Raw genomic sequence first — 25226 nt, forward strand, 5'->3', positions numbered from 1 at the left:
CACACCGTTCATCTCTGGGTACGCCTTCAGCTTTATTCAAATACCACTCCACCCAGGTTGTATCTTCAAGGTGTCCTTCTGTGGATTTTTTTTTTGGTGGAAACGAGCCCATGCTTAATGCTTTAATGGGAAAAGAACTTCTCAGAACTGGTGTCTCTGATCTCCAGGGATCAAAGGGACCCCTGGCTGGGCTGCAGACCCGGGACCTTTTAGAATTGTACATCCTCTTTAGAAACAGCAGCGAGTGACCCATGGGCAGAGGGGAGGGGGGAGAGAGGGGGTGGAGGGTCTCAGAGAAGTGCCTGGGACTGGAGAAATTCTCACGGAGCTTGGGGTCCCACCGAGATTGGGTGTGTGCCAGTGGGCAAGTTGTTCACCGCTGAGTCTGTTTCCTCCTTGGTAAAATGAGGGCTGGGGTGGGCCCTATTTGGAAATTCTGAGAATTTGGATCAGGAGAACGGAGCGTTTTATATATTTTGTCTTTGCTGACAAAGTGATGAATGACAAGTGTTTGATAAATGTATCTTGAATGAATTTAAGTGACTTGAAGCATTTATTAAAAACTTAAACTCTTAAGTGCGAGAGGCAGAAGGTCTCAGATCTCTCTGACCAGTCTCAAGGAGTTTTCATTGCAATATTCATTCGAGTATGAATCCATTTTCCCCATGATTGGTAGCACCCCCCCCCCCCTGGAGCGCTCCTCACAGGCCCTTTGCTTCTTAGGGTTAATACTATCCCCCCAACCTCACCCCTCATCCAAATTCTTTTCTCATAAACATCCATCCTAGGGGACCCCCGAGCGCTCCTCGTTAATTCCCACCCCCTCACCCAAGCTCCTCACTTACCTCCTCCGCTCCCACCCACTAAGTTTCCTCCTTCGTAGCACTATTGGGGGCCCCTCATAGCGCTCCGCCTTTACCCCCCCACCCCTCACCTAAGTCCTTTCCCTGCCAACACCAACGGATCCCTTTATAAGGCCCCTCACTTTCTTCCCGCCCCCCTCCGAGCCCTTTTCTCTTTGACTTCAATACTAGGGGACCCCTGCGGAGCTCCCCGCTTCTCCCCCCGCCCCGCGCCTAGGCCCTTTTCTTCCTTCCCTGCCATTTCTGAGGGATCCCCTCCGGCCGCTGCTCACTTAGCTCCCCGCACCCCCGCTTCTCATTAACGTCAGTTCTAGGGGTCCCCGTGGGCCCCCCCTTCTCATCTCCCACCCCTCAGAGAAGTTCAAGGCCTGCTCGCGGCGGGGCGCCGGGGCAAGTTCGGAGAACAAAGCCTCCACGCGGCCGGGGGGGGGGGGGAGGGTCCCCGGGGGGCGGGGGAGTGTCGCCACGTGCTTCCCCGCACGGAGCGGCGGCGAGGCCCCGCCCCGGCCCCGCCCCCGGCCGGCCCGGCCCCGCCCCCGGCCCCGATTGGCGGAGGCGCCGCGCCTGCACCTGTAGGCCGCGCCCCGCCCCTCCCCCCGCCCCCGGCCCCGCGCCCCGCTCCGGCCACAAAAGCGCGGGCGCCCCGGAGCCGCCGCCGCTGCCGCGCCCGGGCCCCTGCCCTCCCTCCGCGGCTCCCGCCCGCGCCCGCCGCCCGCTCCCGCCCGCGCCGCTCCGCTCCGCTCCGGCCGCCGCATGGCCCCCTCGCCGCAGCAGCGCCGCGCCCCCGCCGCCGCGCCCGCCGCCCCCGGCCCGGGGCCCCGCGGGGACTCGGCGGCCCGGGAGAAGATGCTGCGGGGGCAGAACGGCGGCGGCGGGGACGCGGGCGCGGCCGAGGGCGTGACGCTGCAGCGCTCCATCACGCTGCTCAACGGCGTGGCCATCATCCTGGGCACCATCATCGGCTCGGGCATCTTCGTGGCGCCCACCGGCGTGCTCAAGGAGGCCGGCTCGCCCGGCCTGTCGCTGGTGGTGTGGGCCGCCTGCGGCGCCTTCTCCATCGCGGGCGCGCTGTGCTACGCCGAGCTGGGCACCACCATCACCAAGTCCGGCGGCGACTACGCCTACGTGCTGGAGGTCTACGGGCCGCTGCCCGCCTTCCTCAAGCTCTGGGTGGAGCTGCTCATCATCCGGCCCTCGTCGCAGTACATCGTGGCGCTCGTCTTCGCCACCTACCTGCTCAAGCCGCTCTTCCCCAGCTGCCCGGTGCCCGAGGCCGCCGCCAAGCTGCTGGCCTGCCTCTGCGTGCGTGAGTGCGGGGCGCCGGGCCGGGCCGGGCTGGGCTGGGGCTGCGGGGCTCGGGGGCCAGGCCGGGCCGGGCTGGGACTGTGGGGCTCGGGGGCCAGGCCGGGCCGGGCTGGGACTGTGGGGCTCGGGGGCCAGGCCGGGCCGGGCTGGGGCTGCGGGGCTCGGGGGCCGGGCCGGGCTGGGACTGTGGGGGCTGGGACTGTGGGGCTCGGAGGCCAGGCCGAGCCGGGCCGGGACTGCGGGGGCCGGGCCGGGATGTATGAATGAATGAATGAATGACTCACCCCTTCCACTTCCTCGGGCCGCACGTGGCTCCGAACCCCACGCAGTAGAGGTCCCCCTTCCTAACGGATGCCTTCCCAATTGACCCCGTGGCACCATCTGATGGACTCCCTACCCTCCCTGCTTCCTAGACCCCCATGGGCTGGTCCCCGCCCCCCACTAGTGCTGCTGCTTATCTGGACTGGGGATCGGCCTGTGCACGAGGGCTAGGGAGGCAGCGACAGTGGAGTCTGCAGTATCTGGGTCCAAATCCCATCTCAGACACTTAATAATGACCTAGTTGTGTGGCCTTGGGCAAGCCATTTAACCCCATTTGCCTGCAAAAACCTAAAAAAAGAAAAAAAAGAATGTTTGAGGGCATCTAGGTGACGCAATGGATAGATCACCAGCCTTGGAGTCAGAAGGACCTGAGTTCAAATGTGCCTCAGACACTTAATAATGACCTAGCTGTGTAGCCTTGTGCAAGCAACTTAACCCACATTGCCTTGCAAAAAAACCCTTAAAGACACATAGGAAGCTTCTGCTCCTCTAAACCTCCGAGATTGCTCCATGGATTTTTCTTTTTTTTCCTCCATGACCCAAGCCAATCACCTCAACTGTATCTTATGAAGAATGAGGATCTATACAACCTGGTTTTCTTTTCCCTTGCTAATGGCTGGTATTTCTCTCCTTTTCTGAAAGAAACTGGCAGTCTTGGTGGGATTCTTACCATGTGATGTTTGAGGTTTGTAAAGATGTTATAAAAGGAAAGGAGGAAATGGTTTTCCTAGGGAGCTTTTGAGCCACAGAATTTTCTGTTCTGATTTAGAGGTAGATGGATGTGGAGGAGGGAAGTACTGACTCAGCTGGAAGAGAAGATCCAATGATAGTGAGTTTGTTCATTCATCTTTCTACCTGTTCTTTCTGCCATACAGAATCAAAGGGCTCTAAACCAGCTCATCTAGTATTGTAACTTGGATTTTAAGGATAAAAAAAGATAATCCATGTGGTTGTTTGAGTCTTAGAAATTATTCTAAATTAAACTAAGACATACATTCTAATATTTTGCTTGGGAAGGAGAGGGCAGGAAAAGAATACATGCTCTCTTCCTGAGAAGGAAAAAGAACAAATTCAGGCAGAATGGACTTATTTCTAAGGAAAGGAAACTGAGATTTAAACCTAGGATGTTTGTCCAGTGCAGGTTTCCTCAGCTGCAGTGTTGCCTGTCTGGGTGGAATAGTTACATTCACTCTGCCATGTCCAGTGTCAGGGCTTGACCATTTAGGATGCCTCTCAAAAGAGTCCAGTGTTTTCATTTCTGGAAACACAAAAGCTGGAAATTTCACTATCCATGCCTTCGAGGTAGTATATCATTGATCTAACACAGGCACAGGTATGTGCTGGAAGATGGTACTGAAGGTCTTAGAGCCCATAACCTTTCATCTGGCAAATTCTAAAGACTTAGGAACTGTGACTTGGTATTTAAAACTATTACAAATGTTTTACTGTCCCTTTCCAATAATTCCTCACCCCCCTCCCCTCCCCCAAGAGATTAGTATAGTCAAGCAACACTAATGGAGCCATTTGGCCTGACTTCTGTCACGTAGAACACCTGTTTCTGGGAGGGTCCAGAAGCATGTTGCCTGACCAAAAAAGACTATTCTTTTTCAAGTTGTAAGAAAACTTCTTATTGTAATGCAATGGAAGCATTTGATGTCAGAGCCAAACTAGGAAGGAAGTAGTCATCAAGATCAGAATTTTAGTCCCCTGGGGTGATGGCATAGAGATACATTTGGGTGCTCCGCAATGTAGAGTAACTGGGAGGAGGGGAAAAAAGGGGACCTGCAAGGACAAGTAGAACAAGACAAAGTATTAGAGTAGAATAAGGGGGGGACATGGAGGAAGGGAAGCTGGAGAACAGGAGCTGAGATTGAGAGCTTCCAGGACCTTGGAGGCGATGGGGAATGACTGTTTAGGGTCACACAGCTAGTATCTGAGGTAGGATTTGAATCTTAGTTCTTGTCCACTCCAATGTTACCACCACAGCATTCTCCTGTTCCATTGTATTCCTTCTAAAGTGGGTTAGCTGGAGGACCATGACAGAGGATGCTAGGAAGGGGAGGGGGCCCTGTTGTGGGGGGCTGGCGTGGTCTGGGAATAGTATTGACATTCACGTTCACATACCATGGTTTCTTAGCTCTTGCCCCATCTGGAGGCCTCTGCTTTGTTTCCCAGGGAATTCTAGCAATCACAAAAGGGCCTGGTCTATCTCTTGATGAATGCGGAGCCTCTCTGGCCAGTCTCCTTGGATTATATGCTTGGGTGGCTTCAGGAGCCTCTGGTTGTTAGTCTACCTCCTTGGCCCGTCCTGTCAGTGTCTGAGCAAGGCCATCATGGGCAACCTGAGAGCTGGCCCAGGGGCTCTGCTGTGTGGGTGGCTTTGGAGAGACATTTCTCACTGGGAGTTCTTTATATTACAGTTCTGGATCCATTTCTTAAAAATCAGGAATAATCACATTTCCTTGATAGAACTATTATAATAAAATGAAATATTGTTATAGCATTTTAAAACTTTGAAAAACATTAGAATTGCAGGCTTTTGATCTTGCATTATCTTCTTACTACTCCTTATTTTCTTTCTCTGTTAGTTCCTTTCTTCCTTCATTCCTTCCATCCTTACTTCCTTCCTTTTTTCCAAGGATTGCAAATTACAGTTGAGCCAAAGCCTCTGGGGCATTGCAGATTCACTTCACATCACATGTGAGGCCTGAAAGGACCCAAGATCACCACATGAATTAAATTTGAGAATGGAAAATGAATCCCTGCCACTCCTGTGCCTAATCCTAACCCAAAGCTTTCAATACCAGTTGATGGTTCCACAAATGCTCTGCATTCCCACTCCCAGAGACTCTGCCTTCTGGTTTATGTGCCAGATTGGCACCTCTTTGGAAGCTATTTTGTAGCCTTAACAGGATTGTTTCTTGTTTCTGACATTCTGGGCATGTCCCACCAAGGACAGCTTTCTTTTACTGCTCTCTTGAAAAATTACATCGGCTTGGCTTTGTGGTAATCAGATAAATAATGTTCCTATAAAGCACTTTGAAAAACCTTATAGCTGGGGCCAAGATAAAGGACCTGTTATAGGGTTTCAGCCCATCCGTTCTGCTAACTCTACTCCTGTATTGTCCCCTCTTCTATTCATTAAAAAGCCCTTTCTCCTGCAGGCTTGGCAGGGCCAATTAGCTATCAGAATATTGGGAGAATTGTTCTGTGGGTGTTGTATGGAAGCTAGGGAGAGGACACCTTTAACTCACACGGACAGTGTATGGGTTAAACAGGTTTAATGAATACCTCTGTCCTGTGGATTCACATTGTGCAAAAATACAGACATCTTATTAGGGACAGTCATTAGTAAATGTGGGCCCCAAAATTAACTGGCCAAAAAGCAGGCTTTATTGGGCTGAAGCTGAGACCTGTAGCTGTCTGTTGAATTGGATGGAGGTCAGGTCTCCTTGACCGCACCTTTCACATCCTGTGAGTAGAACACAACCCACTCTGAGCATCCGGCTAGCTCACCTTGTCCAGTTCCACCTTTTAGCAGTAAAGAATTAGTGTCACTCTGAGACCCATCTACACCACAGTCCCCCAGTGCCACTCATTTTGAGATTGTTCTTTTCCCAGGGGCTGACTGTATTATGGCACTTTTACCTGGACTCAATTTCTCAATTTGTTAAAAACATGGAATGGAACTTGCCTCTATAGGTATAGATAGAATATCAGGGTTTGATTGGAGAGAACCGTCCAGAGTTCCCTTTCCATTCTCCACAGACTTAACTCTTGGTGGCGCTTCTGCAGTGAGTGATGTCTGCCCAGTGAAGGGAGAAGCTGTGAATAAAAGAAGCCAAGTGATGAACCCAATTTAATTGTAACTAACTCTTCTACTGAGGTAAAGCAGGTGATATGAGGCAGCATGTCTTGTTGGGGGCCCCACCTCAATGTGTTCATAGCCCTGAGGTTGCACCTGGACCCCAAGGCCTTACCTGAACAGACTTGGCCCTTTAACAAAGAGATGCCAAGGCTTACCTGGCTTATACTGATTTCTCTCTCCAGGTTGAGTATTTGAAGCTTTTTAAGATTAGGCAACTACTTTTCTAACATTAGGGTAGACAGGACTCAGCTAATCCTCAGGGACTCAGATCTCCTGGAGCCAGTACTTGAAGGTGGCTGTCCCTGCTCCCATCCTTTATACCCTTCCTGCCTAGAATGTTTCAAAGGAAGCTTAGAAGTAGAAGGAACCTGAAAAAATCTAGTTCAACCCCTTTGAATGATGTCTTCTCCAAGTTCCAGCTTGCTTTCTCACCCTTGAATTCACAGGTCTTCCCCCCTCCCTTTTTTTAACTCCCCCATGCTGTATATTTGGGGCTCAGGGATGAAGGGGCTTTTAGTGTCTCTACATTTAGCATCCCATCTTTGAAAACAGTTCGGATTCTTCTTATTTTTTTTTTTAAGTTTTTTGCAAGGCAAATGGGTTTAAGTGGCTTGCCCAAGGCCACACAGCTAGGTAATTATTAAGTGTCTGAGACCAGACCAGACTTTATTAATTAGCTTGTAGATTCATTTTTATGTGTATCCAAGGTTCCATAATCTGGAGGGTGAGATGATAAAGAATTTGAAAGTTTGAATTTTTGTTTTGGTCTCTGTAGATTGGTTTGAGGGGAAAGCCCATAGAAGGAATGAGTATTTGTTGTCTAAGAGATTTGGAGGTGTCTACCCTCATCACTCATAAGACTTTCCTTCTGCCAAAGAGAGATTTGTTTTTTTGATTAGCTTTAATAGTTGCAAGGCTCAGGTATTTTTTAAAATGCCATTAGCTTTTAAGAGCAAACCCTGGGGACAGTATTCACATAATCCTCATTTGGGGCATGATGTGTAGAATAAATAGAGCTCAGCAGGCTACAGGATGGGGAGGCACTTCACAATCGTTTGTAGACCCAAATGCTTTAGATGGTGACTGATGTTGATGATCCAAAGCTTTCATGTCCTACAGGGGTAGCTGACTCTGGGAACATATATATATGTAAATATGAAAATAAGGTCCTTGGCAATATAAAAAAATCCCATTCCAACCCAGGGATCAGTGAAGGAAACACAGTTGGACCCAGTCTCTTTGAGATGTGGGATTATAGGCTTTTTGCCTCTAGTGCTTTGGGGCATTATGAGAATCTTGGGGTGGGGTGTGAATAGTGTGTGAATGTGGTAGAGGGAGAATGATCAGAAGGGAAATCAGCTTCCATCAGTCAGCGCGTGAACATTGTTGCCTGCTTCCAGGTAAGTCAAGCAAAAATAATAGGATTGAAGTTTGGATTGATGAAAAGCATTTCATCAGATGACCTATCCTACAAGGTAACAGGAATGGGAGAGAGTGTAGGTCAAGGCCTTGATGGGAGAAATGCCCCAGCTCTGTCCACCACCATATCGGGAGTCTTGTGTTTGTGGTTGTCAGGAACTTGCTACGAAGGTGGGATCAGCCCTACAGCCAGTCCAGTCCTTCTGAACTGACATGGGCTTCTTTAATTGAGTTTCTCCCAGAATTCCTTTTCCAGAGTGATTTCTACAGAACCCAACCCCTCTTGGCATGCATCAGGAAGCCACTTGTCTCTTCTTCTTGTTTGGATGTCTTTTCATGCCTCCACTTTAACCTCTAGGACCTCTGTTGACCTCCAGCCTTCCTCTCTTGAGTCCTGCCAGGTGCTGAGGACTGTGGAAACTGTACAGGTACCTGCAGTAGCCTTCATGTGGCAGCTCCCCAGAGTGTAACATTTCAGTGCTATTGAGGCACAGGGCAAGCTGACTCTTTGGGGATACTTTACTCCCTGGCAGTTTCCACCTCCTTGGACCCAAGCAAGAGAGGTCAGATAGCTGATAGCCCTTCCTAAGACCCATCCTTTCTGTCTCATCTTCTCCAGGCCCCAGGTTCTACAGGTGACCCTTGAGCATGGTCTTAGGCCTCCTCGCCATCTTGGCTACTCTGGAGTGTCACTATACCTCAGAACTGTGCCTAGAACTGTCCACTATTCCAGACAAGTCTGTTCAGGGCATAGTCCAGTGGGACCAATAATTCCCATATTCTAGGTACAATGATTTCCTTGCCATTTATGGATTTACTTATCATTTGCAGAGGAAATGTTGTCTTTACCTGTCTTCTGATTCATATGATGTCATATGCAAACCTAAAGTAAAGTTATTGTATTTGGTTTTATTCAGCCTGCCAGGTTCCTTCTGTTTCTGGAATCAGAAGTTTTTTTGAAGTCAGAAACTGTCTTTTTTGGTTTTTGTGGCCCCAAGATGTTTGTTCCATTGGTGTATTGTCTTTCTTAAGCCTCCTGTATTTTTGCTATCTGTAACTGCTCCCTTACTGTCATTTACATTTATTGATGGAAATGTTACATGGCAGCTCTTTGTTGATTCAAGTTATTCTTTGTATTTTTGTTTCTTTGTTAAATATTCCCCAGTTACATTTGTTTGATTTGGTCATGCTTGAGAGAATTGTGGGCTACATGTGACCTATGAGCCCTTTACTGGCATCTAGCTAAACTGTCTATCACACTCCCATGCCCTACCGCTAATCTGGTCAGCAAAGAAATGAGATTAATCAGTCTTGACAATGCATGGCATTTCACTTCAGGATAGAACCGTTCTTTGATGTCCACATTTTTCATTTAACCCCATGACTGAGATGGTTTTGAAAATGTGGTCCTTTGTGTAGTATTTGTCAGGTTTTTTTTTTATCTTCAACTTTTAGCAGTTGAATACCAGTAAAGCTCTTGTTGGGTTCCTGAACCAAACGCATTTCCTCCCCAGCAGTTACAAAATCTGGTATTTATGAGCCTGTTATTATTACACACTGATGTTTCCCTGTTGCTTGGGGCTGTCCTTACCCGGTTTTGATTTTGGTTTGAGTCACTCCTAAATTCAGAATTTTGTTAAAAGCACCAAAGCCCCAGCAGTGACACAATGTCGAAAATTGCCTACATTCACATAGGGTAAACCACCATGGTGGGGGCAAAACTGATTCCCTCTTTAAGGTGTATCTATCCCCCCAGGCCATGGCTATCTGAAAGGTTTGCCCTATACCTCTTTAGAATAGGGTGCTCCTTTTGAGTAGAGTGTTTATTTTATGTGTTTATCTCTCCAGCACCCCTCTTCTTTTGTAATAATGGTCTGCTGTTATGAATCTCTTAACCATGAATCTGTCTGCATTTTGGGAGATTCTACTTCATGTTTTTAGACTTTTCTCTCTCAAATCCCTAAAACAGTGAGAAGAGGACTGCAATCCTAGGACCACTGCTTCAAATCCCACTTGTTGACTTCTTTCTCTCTCTGCCACTCCAGTCACTTAACTTCCTGGGGATTCAGTTTGGGAACATCTCTTCCACCTCTGAATCCTGTGTTTTCTTATGTCCCTTTTCATCTCCCAACTAGATTCTGTGATGGAATAGAAAAGCCCCCCTCTTCCAAGGGATTCCTGTCGACCCCTTTTTGTTTGTTGGCAGTTGAGGGGCTACTTAAAACACACTGTGCATAGAATTTAATCCAACTCCTGCTATACACGTAATGTGACCTCTGGGCCTTTTCCTTCATTTGCCAGCACAGGCCTTGGGAGGCCCCTCCGAGCTCTCGGTCCTGCCAGGCTGCCCGAGGCACCTCTTCCTCTTGTCACCTTCCCTGTAGCATTCTCAGCCTGGGGCCTTGGTGCCAGCTTATTTTGACCCTGGGTATTGCCTGCTTCTTAGAAATGAGCACACCTGGCCAGAGTTTGGGCGGCAGGGTGGGAGGTGAGCCGGTTCTCCGCTGCACCCTCCTCACCCATCATGTGTTAGCATGACCTTTCCTGTGCTTTGACGTCAGTTCCTGGTGAGATAACCCTTCAGTTAGAGAATCTGATACTGAACAGCTAAGTCTTCCTGGGCCTCCTACCAAGGACTTTGTCAATCTGTATTCTTGGGAGGCAACACCCCACACACACCCCCACCACCCCCGAGAGGTTGGGAGCTTCTTTTGGGATTCTTGGTTGGCACAGCCTCGTGGGGCTGAATGCAAGCTCATTCCATCATGTGCTTTTCTTGAGATTTGACAGTCAGCTCTGTAGCTGTCAGATCAGCTAGTCCAGACTAGGACAGCTGCCACCTCGGTGGCCAAGAGTTGACCTGATTTGAGTTCAAGTCTGGCCTCAGATGCCAGTGCCCCATAAATGCTTATTCTCCCTTCCTCTAGCCCACACTCCCCTTTAGAGTTAGTGAAAGGGTCAGAACTGAACCCAGGACATCTACATCACAGGGTAGCAGCACAGATGCAAAAGCTGAGACAGACTACAAAAGTTGTAGGACCCAGGATCTGACCAACCTCCTCCCCTTGTGTGTTGGCTGATGGCGAGGGTCCCCACTGTGAGGCACCATGGGAGAGGTGGCAGCCTGCAGGGTGGCCAGCCGAGGGCTTGGGATCTGACTGGAGTCTGCCCTACCCCAGCCTGCTGCCAAACCTGATTATTGAGGGAGCAGAGGGCACAGCCAGACTCCTGGGTTAGATCCTGTTAGTCAACTCTTGTTTAAATAAGTCATTGTTCAGAGTCTAAGAAAGAGGAGGAAAAAGTCAGGGAAAGAACAAGTTCAAAACTGAGTGTTCATCATATGGAGAATCCTGCTTGGCCATGGGATTGGAAAGAAAAGATACTACAAACCTGAGGAACGATGCCTTCCCAGGGAAAAAAACATAAACAAAAGCAAGCTTTGGAGAAGTCCTTGGAACATCAGGAAGAGAGATCCAAGGCCCTGTAAGGATTTCAGGTGTGGAGTGAGGCCAGAAGTCTGGCTGGGCACCAGATAGTAGGCACTGGGCAGTCCTAGGATCCCATCTCTTAACATCTGCACTCACTTGTAGGTTTGTCAATTGGGAGCAAGCACCTGCCTTGTAGGCAGAGCCAGGGATGGACCATTCTTTAGAATGTGGGTGTGTGTTCATGCTCCTGGGTGTGTCTGTATATTGGGAGGGGGGTGGTTGGCTTTCTCTCCAATTCCCACCATCACAACTCGAATCAGGATCTTTGCATGGTCTGGGCTGACTTCTCCCTTCTCCCTTCTCCCATTTAAGAAACCATTTTCAGTGACCTGGGGATCAGCCCCCGGTGTTGATTTTGGACCTCAGTTACCATATCTGTAAAATGAGGCATTTGGATCAGCAGGATTCTTTTCCTCTTCGCAAACATCCTTGAACACTCTGAAATTGTTTTGAAATAGCAGATGTGCCAATCTAATTCTTGTGAAGAGTTCACTATTTCCTAAACCTCTCTGGTAAAAGGGAAATGTGGGAGGCACATTTTAGCTACCACCTTTAGGGTGACTATTTGATAGATTTATTTTAAAATGTAGCCCAAGTGCTGTAGTTACAGTGACAGTGAACTGTTTTGAAATAAAAAAAGTCTCAACCTTATTCCCTCCATTTACCTCCCTTCTTGGTAAAATGGGCATTATTTTATTTTAAGGTTAAATCATAATGACCAGGAATTTACAAAATACAGGCCATCCCAGAAGTCTTAGGGCATATTCCAGCTTGTTAAATTTGCCAGACCAATAAGCCAGTCACAGGGTAGCCACAATAAGATCTTTGAACCACAGAAACAGACTCTGGCGACAAATGAAGCCCAAAAGAAAGCCAGGCCCTGCCTTCATAGGGCTTCTATTCTTCTGGAAGGGAACATAGATGTAAATGCAGGATAGTCAGGGAGGGAGTTTTGAGAACTAGAAAGATCAGGAAAGAATGGAGCCTTGAGATGGAAGCTGAGCCTTTAAGTGGTGGCAATGAGAAGGGGGTGTGATAGCCCTGGGTAACCAGCTTCTTCAGGGTCCAGCCCAGGAGATCAGTTTGGCAGAGGGAAGTCAAACTGGGGGAGGCATTCAAATGTCAAACTGCGGCAATAAAGTTTTTCTTTTAGTCCTTTCCAAAGACATAAAACAGCAAACCCTGTTCTCCTCTCCTCCAGCATCCTTGTGAAGTAGGAGGAAATTGTCCCCCAAATTTCAGGAGGAAAAAACCAAGTCCTGACTGAAGATCCCATCTGCAAGGTAGAAGATAGAGCTCCAGGCCTAGGTCTTTGCTCCAGACAGCACCTTTTATTGAAGAGAAATGACTGAAACACTCAGACCTTTCACTCTTCCTTGGAACCCTTTTAGGAACTGGGGTACTTTTCTTTTTTGATCTGAACTCCCTTCCTTTAAACTGCATTCTCAGTTGCAAGGGCCTCTTCTTGTTAGGATCACAAAGTCAACCTTCGTGCAGATGACTGGAAACAAGGGGGAAATAATATTCAATCTGAATCATTTGAGTAATTCCTTGGGAGCAGAGATTTGACTTGGTATAATAGAAAGATAGCTTGAGAGAGATTCAAATTCTGACTCTTAGTAACTGTGTCCTCTTTAAATTGGGGTTAACCAAACTTCTCAGGGCTGTGGGCATTTTGCCTTTTCTTGCACATTTCATCTTCAGCCCCAAGCACCCCCAGTGTGCTAGGGATTCACAGGGATGGAAACTAAAGTGAAGGGGTTCACCTCCATTGCTGGGTCTCCCAGCTATGGAAATTGTGGGAAGTGAGGCATACCCTAAATTCCCTGCTTCTGCTCATCCTGCAGAGATGTGGATTTGCAGTCCACCCCACCAAAAACCAAACTGGAAAAAACAGAGTATCCCAAGACTGAGTCTGGTCTCCTTATAGTCTCTTTACAGTTTCTGTTTTGAAAAAGGTACCCTGCCCTGTATTTAAAAAAGTGGAGCCTTTGAATGGCAGGTCTGTGTTTGATGTGCCCTAAAAATAACCAGACAGTTCCCCACTAGGGCTGATGACTTGGAACATTTAGGAGTAACCTTCACTTCTCCCTTCCTCCATCTCACTCCAACTTTTTAAGCTACCTTACTACTTTAATAATTCTCCATATCATAGGAAGGAAAAAAGGGTTTCCTAATGGAAATCCTGCCATCCTTCAAAGGGTCTGGTGTTGGCCTTTTTTTTTTGTCTCATGTGCTCCCAGAGAGCACTCTGGGGCCTCGAATGTGCTGGTGAGCCATGTGGAGCCATTTGACTGTTTTTTGCCTCTTGCTTTGGTGTGGAATGGAGCTTAAATCAGAGTAGTGAAACGACTCCCTTATTCCCCAAATTGACTGCTGGCCCCTGTGGACAGGAGGCCTGGTCTCTAATTATCTCCACCTCTAAAACTGGATGTGGTTCTTCCCACACCATTTTGTGGGCTGAGTTTTCTTAGCAATGGAAGAGATGAAATGGCAGAAGAGAGAGGGATCCATTCATTAATGTGAGAGACCTTCATTCACAACAGGCCAAGGATTGCAGGCTCTGAGAATTGCCCTGGAACAGGAGGAATCCCCTGGTTTGGGTCTCAACTTGATCAGAAGTGGTACCTGAGATGATGATAACACGAGGGTTAGAAGATTTAGAGCTAGAATGCATCTTTTTTAAAAAATCATCTATGTCATACTCTGGTCCTATAACAAGTTTGGAACACCCAGCATATGCATCTTTGAATGGATCAAATTCCTCAACTCTCAATAACCAATTGCAGTTTTTAAAATCAGACGTTCAGCAGCAACTAGGTGACGCAGTGTTCAGAGCACTGACCCTGGAGTCAGGAGGATCTGAGTTCCAATCTAGCCTCAGACACAGTAATTACCTAGCTGTGTGACCTTGGACAAGTCACTTAACCCCACTGTCTTACCAAAAAAAATCAGAGTTTCATCTGCATTATCTTGTATATTAGTCAAACTCTGATCATTCCTCTTTAGTGAAAGTGAGCTGTGGCTCCAGGAATTGGAAATGTGAAAGGATGACTCTGCTCTCTGCTGTGGGGTGATTGGCGGAGCTGGTGCTGGAGCAGTGGTACAGGGGCCAGGCTCTCTTTGGCCATGTTGACCTTGAAAAGCCAAGTCAGTGACTGAATTTTCTCAATTAGTTTTGTTATCTACTGCAACTGTATATTTATTGTAAAGTAAAGGGAAGGGATAAAGAAAGTCCTTCTAGTTTGATTCTCAGTGGGGTCTCCCCTCCTGCCATATATACTATATTTACATTTGTGTTAGTGAAGACTGCTAAAAGTATGGCAAGGTGCACCCTCACTGGGGAGACAGAACATGGCACTCAGCTAAGGGAGGTAACAGAATAGAGGAGGTATCACAAGACCCCATCTAAGCCCCAGGAGATCATTATGTTGGGTGACCCAGCCTAGACTTTCACCCTGGCAAATTAGTGGAAAACCTTCCTTTGGGGGAATCTCTCCCTTCTGAAATCACAGCCTTGGGCAGGACTAAGCCAGACAGTTTAAGCTGGCCAGAGCTCTGCTTTTCAGGGAGGTCACCGAGGCCCTGGATCACTGGTACCTGAGGAGGAGGAGGAGTAAGTCCTTTACAGGTCTTAAGTCTGAAATCCCACCCCAACACACCCAAGGATGAGGAGCTCATGGGAGCTCATCTCTGGTCTCCTGATTGTCCCAGACTTGTAGCTCTCCTTGGTGAGTTGGCATAAGCTCCTGTGGAGAGGTCTGGCTTGCCCCAGCTCTGCTTTGGGCTTCATTCTGGTCATTTGCTTGCAAAAAATGTGTCCAACCTTCCACCCCTGGTCATCTCAGTGACTCACTCCAGTCTCCCCCTGCCTTTTCAAACCAAAACAGCCCCCTCCCAGGACATTGTTTCCTCCTTAAAATGTAAGCTCCTTGAGGTCAGGGACTGTCCAGATTGGCTTACAGGGAACAATTACATGGTTTTTTTTTATCATTTATTCATTTGCAGCAGCACAATATCATTGCATTAGCTGGGAAATAAACCTCAGCATAGAACATTGAGAAGCAATTTTTACCAGGGGTCACTAGTGAAATACAAGAGAAACCCATTCATACAGTAAAAAGGAAATGGTTCCAACTAAGATTTTTTTGCATTCTTTGGGGCAGGGACAAGAATTCATTGGGCCAAGGAAGACCCAGGACCAGTGCTTCAGTTATTTCTGGATGCTCAGAAAAGCAGGAGATTTATGATTGATATTTTGGATAATCTAGTTCAGAAATGTTCTGTTGATTAGGGAAAACAAAGAGTTGTGACTGTTTGGAGAGATTATTCTCAGGAGACTTCTCATTGGATTGGTGAGACAGCTTGAGTGGGGGTGACGTAGGGTACATACCCCCTCCCATGGTTCCAGACCACCATGATTGCCAGTTCCTTTAAGGTCAGGGTGGCTGCTTCCTTGGGGTACAGAACTAGGGATCAGATGGTTTTTGTTTTTTATGAGTAGAAGGTTGAATGTCCATCCCAGCAGGGGCCTTTCAAGGATAACTCCTAGAAATCAGGTAGACAGACCCTTGTGAAGGATGATTGAGCAAAAGCCTCTGCTCCTGCCTGGGTATGATAAATCTTTTGACTCTGGCTGAAGTGATGGTGTGGGCCTTGACAGATAAAACTGAGGCACTTTCTATCTATCTTCATGAAACAGGATGTGGATGAGGAGTTTTTTATTTAATAAAATAAGTTACAGCATTTATCTCAGGCTCCAGCTGTCAGAATTGATAGCCACTTTTTTTATCTAGAAGTCTGGGCTTGGGGGATGACGTATCCTTAGAGAGCAGCCCTTCACTGGATCTGTGGCCCTGGTGCACTGCATTCTGGGACTTGTTTTTAGGGCGCCAGAGTAGTGGAGAGGCAGGATGAATGAATGAATGCATGATGCAATATTCCTGCTGTATTGCCGACTGAGTCACAAAGAGAGCTTTTCCTGAGCAGACCGCTCAGCCGGGGAAATTTTGAGACGGTTTCTAGGGGAACCCACCCAGCACACGCCCTCAGATAGAAAAAAAGGGTTCCATTTCCTCAGAACCTTCGCGTCTGGCAGTGTCGCTGAAGTCATCCTTGCCCCCCTGGCTGAGGGGGAAATGAGGATCTCAGAAGAAAGGCCCAGCAAAACACTGTAGGGAGGGTTTCTCCTCTCCATCCTTTCCTTCCTTCTCATGTTTCTTCTCTGTTGCTGGCTACTAGCACAGCCCAGCAGTTTCCACCCAAGTGAAAAAACTTCATTTCCTGGAATGTGCTTTGGTTACAGGTGATAGACTCTGAATGAGCAGAGGGAGCCCAGGAAGGGTAGAGTCCTCCTGTTCTGCAGATCAGGTTCTGACCCAGAGGTGTGGACTATCCTTGACAAGCCACAGATCCACACTGTGACAGGAAGGTGTTCAAACGTTCTATCATGTTTGTAGAACTGGAATACCTTCTGGTTTGAAGGGAACACCCTCCATCCCATATTGTGGGAAGAGCATTGAATTTGAAGCAGTAACTTCCCAAAAGTGCATCTGAGAGAAGAAGGGTCTCTTGTGTTGCTCAGACTGTCCAAAAGAGACTCCATTACTTACTGCCTGGTGACTGAGTCATTTTTAACAAGCATTGATTTCAAAATCACCATGAACTGTGTTCATTCTTTGTGGGACATGGTAGTTCTATGTTCAGGGGAATGCAGAAGGAACTTTCTTTTTGGGGATCCATAAAGACTTCTGAATGGAACAGAGCACTACTATAGAGCAGAGGTGGGGTAAAGATGATGTGGGGCCAGCACAGAACTTGGGGCACCTGAGCCGAGACCCAGACAATAGGATTTTTGAGGCAGAGAGCTGTGCTGTGGGGAGCTGTGAGTGGGTGGGTGGGGGGATTGAGTACTCTCTGCAGTTTCTGGAGGGGGAAGATGGAATGTTCCAGTTAACGGAATGTAGAGTGGGTGAAATTTAGTATAATGATGTGGATGGAAGCCTGAGTTTACCCTTAAGTAAAAAAATATAGCTAGTGAGGGTAAAGGGAGACATTAGATGATTTGAGGAGATGACAGAGTCAAGTCAATTTAAAAATAATTTTTAAAATCTTTATTTCACCTAAACTTCTACCTTTATCCCTCTTTTACATCCTCTATTAGAGTCATCACATAGAACATATATATATATAAACAAAAGAAAAAGGATAAACTTTTTGCCTGCTATATCATATTCTTAGAATATATTAAATTTACATTTCTCTGTAGTGAATTTCATACTAAATTTCACTTTTTCTTTGGGGCCCTTTTGAAATAAGGTTCTGTTATCCAGAATCATAATATTCTCTGTCTCCCTTTCTCTTGCATTCTCTGTCTGTCTGTCTGTCTGTCTGTCTGTCTGTCTCTCTCTCTCTCGCTCTCTCTCTCTCTCTCTCTCTCCCTCCCCCCCACCCCCAGCTTCAGATTTGATAACTGTTTGCTCTGTATATATTTAGCTGAATAATTATCCCAGAAATGGAGAGTGAGGTTAGTTTGAGATAATTCCTTCCTTCACTCAATGTTAGCTAACTCTTTTTCTTAATAGTTCTAGAATTTGACCACACAGTAGAACCAAGCTCCTGATGGCACTGTCAGGTGCCCTTCTTTCCCCTTTCTGACAGTTGGGTTGTTTCTCCCTTCCCAATCCTATAGGGCTATCTCTGATCTTCCCGAGGTCACAGGCAGGGCCTTTCAGTACCTGTAGGATTCCTCAGGGCTGGGACAGCATGCTATGTTCCCTTTCTATCTCTCCATTTATCTTGGATTTCAGCTCTCAAGTGACCATGTCTTCTGTCCAAATCATCTTTGAGGTTGAACAGTTTGGCCTTCTCTCTGCTGTCCTTGTCTTGAGGTCTCTCCCCCCGCGCCCCACTCCTCCTGTGCACTATGATCTGCTCTCTTCCCTCCAACTCCAGTACCTGGACTGAGCTTTACTTCATTAGCCCTTTAGCCTTGGCCACACTTGGGGCCTGGGAGGGCAGCTGGCTTTTTGGCATGGCCACATCAGGCTGGTGGGTGCACGGTAGAGAACCTGGGGTGAGGCCAGATTGGGGGGTGTGCTTGTGCTGGGTGCCAGTAGCGGGGGGGGGGCAGCCTGTTCTTAATGAAATAGAAACTAACCTTTTTTGTTTCTCTCTTCTCCCCAGTGTTTCTCACAGCAGTGAATTGTTACAGTGTGAAGGCCGCCACACGGGTCCAGGATGCATTTGCTGCAGCAAAACTACTGGCTTTGGCTTTAATCATTCTCCTTGGCTTCATTCAAATTGGGAAAGGTAAGTGAAGCCCCACTTTTACTTATTGATCTTTTCTGATTCTTCAATCACCACAATTCATATATGCCCCTCCCTGAGAGCCATCTCATAGGACAGGAAATATTTACAGCCCCTATTTAAAAAATGAAGATCACCTTTCATGAGTAGATGTCTGCAGTGCCACCCTTCCTCTGGCTTCTTGTGAAGTCTAGGTAGGGATCCATTCCATTCAAATTCAAACAAATATAAAGAGACCATGTCCTGAGCTTTGCTTTGCTTCCGATGGGGGTGGAATGGGGGTTAGATGACCTGATTTGTGCTAGCTTCTAAAGAGGAACAACATAGCACATACACAGATAAGTCTGATAAGAGTTGATGGTGGGGTTGGGCCTCCATATGGGTGCCTTCAGCTTCTTCATAGAATAAGAGGAGGAGGGCTTGTTGGAGATAGTGACCCAGTGCATGAATGGCCATGCTGGGAAATGAGAGTGGGAGCCTGGGTAGCAGGTTACTGTGATTTGATTGAAGACAGGCCATGGGGCGGCTAGGTGGCGCAGTGGATAAAGCACCGGCAGCGGAGTCAGGAATACCTGGGTTCAAATCCGGTCTCAGATGCCTAGCTGTGTGGCCTTGGGCAAGCCACTTAACCCCATTTGCCTTGCAAAAAGACAGGCCAGACAACTCTCTAAGCAGCCTATGTGGGCAGGGGGATCTTATAAGAGAGCAGAATCCCTGGGCTGGTCGCAGAGAACTTCTTGGAGATGTATGATAGAGGTTACAATAGCTTTCCTTTAATTTTAACTTGATACTATTTAAGCTTTAAGGTTGACAAACCATTTTTGTCCAAATATGTTGTGTGAGGAAGGTGGATATTTCCGCATAACATGGGATCCTGAGAAAGGGACTGTAGGGGCTAGAGCTCCGATCCTGGAGGACTGGAGTTCAGCCTCCAACACTTAACTAGCCATGTGACCCCATTTCGCCCCAGTTGCTTCCCCCAAAAATCACTCAGAGTCCAACCAACCTCTTCTTTTCCAGAGAGAAGTTGGGAGATTTGTAGGAAGTCATAGCTAGTGGTAGTGATTTGTACTCATGACATCATTATAGATACAATGCACAAGAAAAGTCCATTGGTCTAACCCAACTGGTTACACTTGTGAAAATGTGGGCTTGAAGAGTCATGTGATGGTCAATTTGCATTGCCTCCTTATCATCTGTTGTGATCAGATCAACACCAGGTGGAAATTTCAATGGAAAAGAATTTTATTCAATTTGAATGCATAATATAGTTTTGTCAAAGACTGCCATTCTCCTTTCCTCCCCCATCTTAATTCTTGCCAACCTTTTAGAAAAATTGCTGTTTCTGTAGAATTCCTCCCTCAAAGATTTCTGAAATACCTTCTTGTCCTAGTTTTTGAAAGTTCTGTACCCCTTTCCCCTTGTATTTTGATCAGATGTGATTTGTTAACTATACCTTGCATGTAGAAGAATTTGACCTATAGTATTATCCACTCTGAGTCTGAACCTTCCCATTCCCCTTGGCCTTCTTCCTTTAAGTCCAAATTGAAAAGAACCTATCCCTGGACTCTGGAGAGCTCCCTGCTTCCCCCAAGCACAGTCCTCAGGCCAGACTGAGCCAGAGTTTTCCTGGGGGATACTGACCTTCAGGTCACCTTTCTTCCTTATGGCATATTTAGACAAGCATAAATTGAATGCATCTGAATTAATCCCTTAGTGGTTGTGTAGTGGGAAACACAACAGGTCTCCCAGTGCCCATGTGGAGGTGGGTACAAGTTCCAATGAACCAGATAGTTTGGAAACTTAGCCTAGGGACAGACATTCCTCTCTGTGTGGGATTCCAGTCCTTCCAGATAAGTAATGGACTGACTGTTCAGCCTGGTTTGTTTTAAAAAAAAATCAACTAACCTGTTTGTGAAATTGTTTTACATAGTTACAAAAAAAAGGAATAACAACCAAAAGCAGCTACTCTCTTTCCCACCCCAGAGACCTTTCCTTTCTTCTGTGAAAGAATATATGAAGAATAGACTAGTTTGCCTAGAACAGAGAGTTCAGTATGGGGAAATAGGAAATTCTGGAGAATCTCACTCCTTGGTTGGATTTTATTCCAAGGGATCATCTTTCTTTATACTTATAATATGTGGATAGCAGAAGGATCCATGAACTCAGCCAGGACCTGAGATCCTCAGCTTCAACATGAAAGTTGTTCTCTTCAAGTTCCTTCTCCATAGGAATACAACACCAGCCATTCTGACTTCCCTTGGAATAACTGAAGAAACTAATGCCAGATGCTATGGCACCGTTTTCACTCCCATCTTAAGTTAATGGGAAATGACTGCTCTGGGCCTCCTTTTTAAACCTTTTTCTGTGAACATCATAGAGCCTCCTCCTGTTCATCAGCTCTGGGTCTTGGCCGATTTTTTTTTTCCTAGTTTACCCTTGAGTCTTTGCAGTCAAGAGTGCCCCATGGATGCCCTCCTCCTTCAGCCCTGGGACAGTGTCCCAGCTGGGCCCTTTGCCAGCCTTTCTGTAACTGATATCCAGGACTGCTGAGCTAGCGGACAAGGGGGGGGGGGACGCTTGTCCAGGAGCTCTTTTTTGCCCTCTAAGCATGTGGGTGAGAGTTCCCATGCTGGGGAGGCTCAGGACCTGGTTGGTTGTAGTTTTTTTTTGTGTTTGTGTGTTGTTCAGTCCTGGTTCGATTTTTAGGACAAAGGGGCCTATCACAAGAGGAGCAATCATGGCCCTGGGCTTACTGAACCTGACCATCAACTAAGAACCATTGTTGTAGGAAACCATGTGCCAAGTTGAACATACTTCTCCAATAATTTGGCCAGCCTCGAACTCCAAGGGAGGTGGGAGGGCTGCTTAGTTCCCATGACATTTTGTTTCGTGGGTGAGTGAAGTTAAATAGCTTTTCTTGGTATTGGTCTTCTCATTTCTTGTTTCTGCCCTCTCTTTCTGAGTTAGTGCCCCAGCTGCCCAAGTTTGTATTTACATGAACCATAAACAGAACTAAGATTTCCATTGACTTCATTGTTGAGAAGGCTTCCTTTTCAAGCCTGCTTTCTTTGAGACCCAAACGCAGTAGAAATTTGTTATTAATGAATCAAATCTTCTGTTTAGTCCATACTATTAAAAGCTCGATGTCAGCTCTTTCCATCCTTGGGAATGAATTTCTAGACTCATACCCAGATATTTGAGAATTGTGCAAATGTGCATCTTCCATCACTGAGAAGAGGGATTGCTGTGTTTCAGTTCATCACTAAGTTTCCTTCCAGCTTTAAACCAGTGATCTCTTGGTCTTTTCTTTTTTTTTTTTTTTTTTTTCATAAAAAAGCAGATATGAGATTTTATTGGAAATTCTTTAACTTTCTTTTCAAATTGTATTTCAAAATACATTGTCTTCTAGTTGGAACAGGGTATTACATTTCTATAACAAAATAATGAAAGAATGAAGGCACATTTGGTATAAGATTACTTAAAAGTCACACAGCTACTGGCATAAAAAATACTTTGGTTAGTTCTTCAGGAGACTTTTTTCTAAATAAATGGTCTCAGTGAACATTTCTGATCATTTTTACAGCTGCAATATAATAATTACATGACAAAACTGTGTGGTGATGTACATGCTTTAGGAGGCTTGTTTATCTGGCAGAAAATATTTTCATCTCAATTATGCCTCTTTTTTTTAAGGAAAATTTTGAGGTTTTACCATAAAAGAAGATCTTTATCCATAATATCTATCCTCAACTGATTATAAAAATTCTTGGAATTTAGAGTAGAAAGACCTTGGAGATGTATAGTCTAGAGAGTGGGAAATAAAGATTTGTAGTACCATAACTGTCTTATAGAATTTGGGGGTTTAGAGCTGCAGTCCAGAGATGAAGTAACCTAACATCATATAATTTATCAGGATCAGGGAAACAGGAATATTTCTGGACTATTTGGTGTTACTTTACAGGCCTTCTTCCCTGACCTTCTGAGAAACTAGATGGTTCTTCCCAAATATTTCCAGTGGAACAGAAATAATTTTTAAGTATAGCATGGGTAGTTACAAGCGGCACTGGAACTAGAAACCAAGGACCCCTTCTTTCTAGCAACAACTCTAGGCTAGGAAGGTGGGCAGGCTTCAACCTCAAAACAGAACTACTGAGTTCCTTCAGAAACAATGGCAGCTTCTCAGTATTTGTTATCTTGGGATTATTGAATCCAGTCAGCTTCCTGAGGTTCCACAAAAGGAACTAGCCCAAGTTCTCCTACAGACTCAAGGCCAAGGCTTTCTGTAGAATTGCCCTCTGCTCCTCTCCTATTGTCTCCTCTTAACTGACACATCTTAGGGATAGTGAGTTTTCGGAAGGCAAGCTCTTCTAACAAGCATTCTCTTTAGAAAGTCCCTAGCCTGGAGGAGCTGGTATCATCTGGGAGGGAGTAACTAATTAGAGGGGACAGTATGTGATGAAGGGTCACATTCAAGAGAACCTGGTATTCCAGTCTCTAGTGTAGCAGGGGACTATGAAGCCAATGGAGTTAAGAGAATTCCATCCCCATCCTGGTGGGGAGAAACAGAAAGCTTCATGTCTGACTAGGAAAGCTTCTTAGGGCATAGGATCTGAGTCTTAAGAAGGATTTCATTGTCAAAGGAAGTAGTTCATGCCAGTTTCTCCTGTGGCAGTGCTGCTGAAGGGTTCTCTGCAGGGACTTAGGATGGGGTGGCAGTGAAAACCACAGGACTTGTTTAAATTGGGGTTGGGGGGGTGGAGATTGTGACTTCCAACTGCCAAGGAAAGTTTATAATTAAAACTACCAGGCCCTGGCATCTTCCCATGGTGTCTGGCTCTGGGAGCAGTATGTGCCATCTTGGAGGTGAATCACAGCAGGGTCAGACCAGGCCAGTGGCAAGCTTGAGCCGGGAGGATTTTCAGTTCAAGACATCTGCTTACCCTGAGTTAAGATAGCTATTGTACTGAATTATACATACCATAGAATCCATAGCAAGAGGTAGAGGAGGGTCTGAAAATAAACCTGGACTGTAAACTGTATGTCACATGCCCCCCCCCCCCAATGGAAGGCTTGTGGTTGAGCTTTAGGGTTGGGGGCTGCACATGTATTAACTGGTTCCTTTTTGATCTGCCATATTTTGCATTAATACAGCATCTGATACAGCATTTTCAGAAAATCACATGCTTTGCTTGTGTGGAATCCCTAGGTTAGATCAAAGAGATGGAAAGTTGGGCTGTTGCCTCACCCATTTTCTGGCCTACAAGGGCCCTGTGGCTATCAGATGCCCCGCGAGAAACTGGAGTAATGAGGCAGCAGTCTGGGGGCTGCTAGTGGGAAAGCTAGGAGAGGATGGAGACAGGATGCAGGAAAGCATGATGTTCTGGTCCTGGAGAAGTCTGGGACTTGTAATGAAGGTTAAACAAAGCCACCAGCAAGTAGAGGCAGGAACAAGTGGAGTCATTGTCTGGTCTTGCTCTCAGCCTCAGACACACAGATGGTCTTTTGTCTTCTCAGCCCCACTTCTCTTAGTCTTAGCTCTTCAAGAGATCCATCTACTTCAGACAGGACCATCCTGGATGGTCACGGACTTAAGCAGTATTCCTGAGGATGTGGGGCCTGAGGGTTGCCATCAGAATTGGGAAATCCTATTTCTCTAGGGAAGCCTGAGCCTTAAAAGATGCCCCTCAGTTTTCCTCAGAGGTAAAAGGAAAGGGGCCACTAGATCCCAGGGGATCAGAAACAGCCTTTTGTATCAGTTTCATTCCTCCACTGGTTTTCTCACCCACAGCCCCTGAAAGATGGAAGAAGGGAGGAGAATTCTTGAGAATCCTCCTGGTGGAAACTGTTGGGGTTGGGTCTCAAAAGCCTGCTCCAAGGGAGTCAGAAGAAGAAAAGTTTTCACCAGATATTTTATTAGGGTGTCCCAAGATGGATTGGGAAAGTTCTTAAAGCAGCTCCAGAATGGGGTTGGGGGTCTTTGGTAATTTTCCCTCAGTCTATCAGATTTCATTGTTCAGAGACTCACCCTGAGAAAAATGATTACAAATAAGGAAAAGCATGGTCCCTAAGTCATTGCTGCCTTTGTAGATCTGGCATTGGGCTCCTTTGGGGTGACCCCTGTTTAATCATTAGTGGCACTTAAACATTGAGGAAAAGACCAAAGATGATTCATTATTAGGTAGATGTGAGCTGAGCAGCAAACAAGCCTGTCAAGAGTTTTTAATTAGTAAATTAGATAGAAGTAACTCTGGCTACTTAGGAGAGGCAAATCTGACTGCAAAGAAGCTCCCTTTTAATCTTTGTTTATTTTTAGATCATCTTGCTGAAGGGAAACTGCCTAGCTTGCTCCTTGCCTTTCTAAGCCCCTGTGCCTGGAGGGAGCCCACCACAGACTGCAGGGCCAGGGAGGAGCGGCCTCAGGGACAGATGTCCACTGTTTTTGTGGACAAAATATTTTTGTATAAACAGTGGACTAGGTACCATGCAAAAAAAAAATCCTTGGGAATGAAAGAAGCAGGATAAGAAGAAAACTAGGCTTTTGGTCAGGTAGCTGGTGCAGAGGGCAGAGCATGGGGCCAGGAGCTCAGATTCCCTTGGGTATTTCCTAGCTCTGCCACCCTAGGGCAAGTCCCTTAACCTGTTTGCCTCAGT

General features: G+C 46.6%; 1 protein-coding gene across 1 annotated transcript in view; it reads left to right on the forward strand.

The window, feature by feature from the left end:
• The first annotated feature begins 1616 nt into the window (after window positions 1–1616).
• Window positions 1617–25226, forward strand: part of SLC7A5 (solute carrier family 7 member 5) — a 43521-nt gene continuing 19911 nt past the window's right edge. The window contains exons 1-2 of the mRNA XM_074201559.1: window positions 1617–2169; window positions 18450–18575. Of these exons, the coding sequence (XP_074057660.1) occupies window positions 1617–2169; window positions 18450–18575 (679 nt within the window). The remainder of the gene's footprint in view (window positions 2170–18449; window positions 18576–25226) is intronic.

This window comes from Macrotis lagotis, chromosome 1 (assembly GCF_037893015.1).
Source record: "Macrotis lagotis isolate mMagLag1 chromosome 1, bilby.v1.9.chrom.fasta, whole genome shotgun sequence".
NCBI classification, from domain to species: domain Eukaryota; kingdom Metazoa; phylum Chordata; class Mammalia; order Peramelemorphia; family Peramelidae; genus Macrotis; species Macrotis lagotis.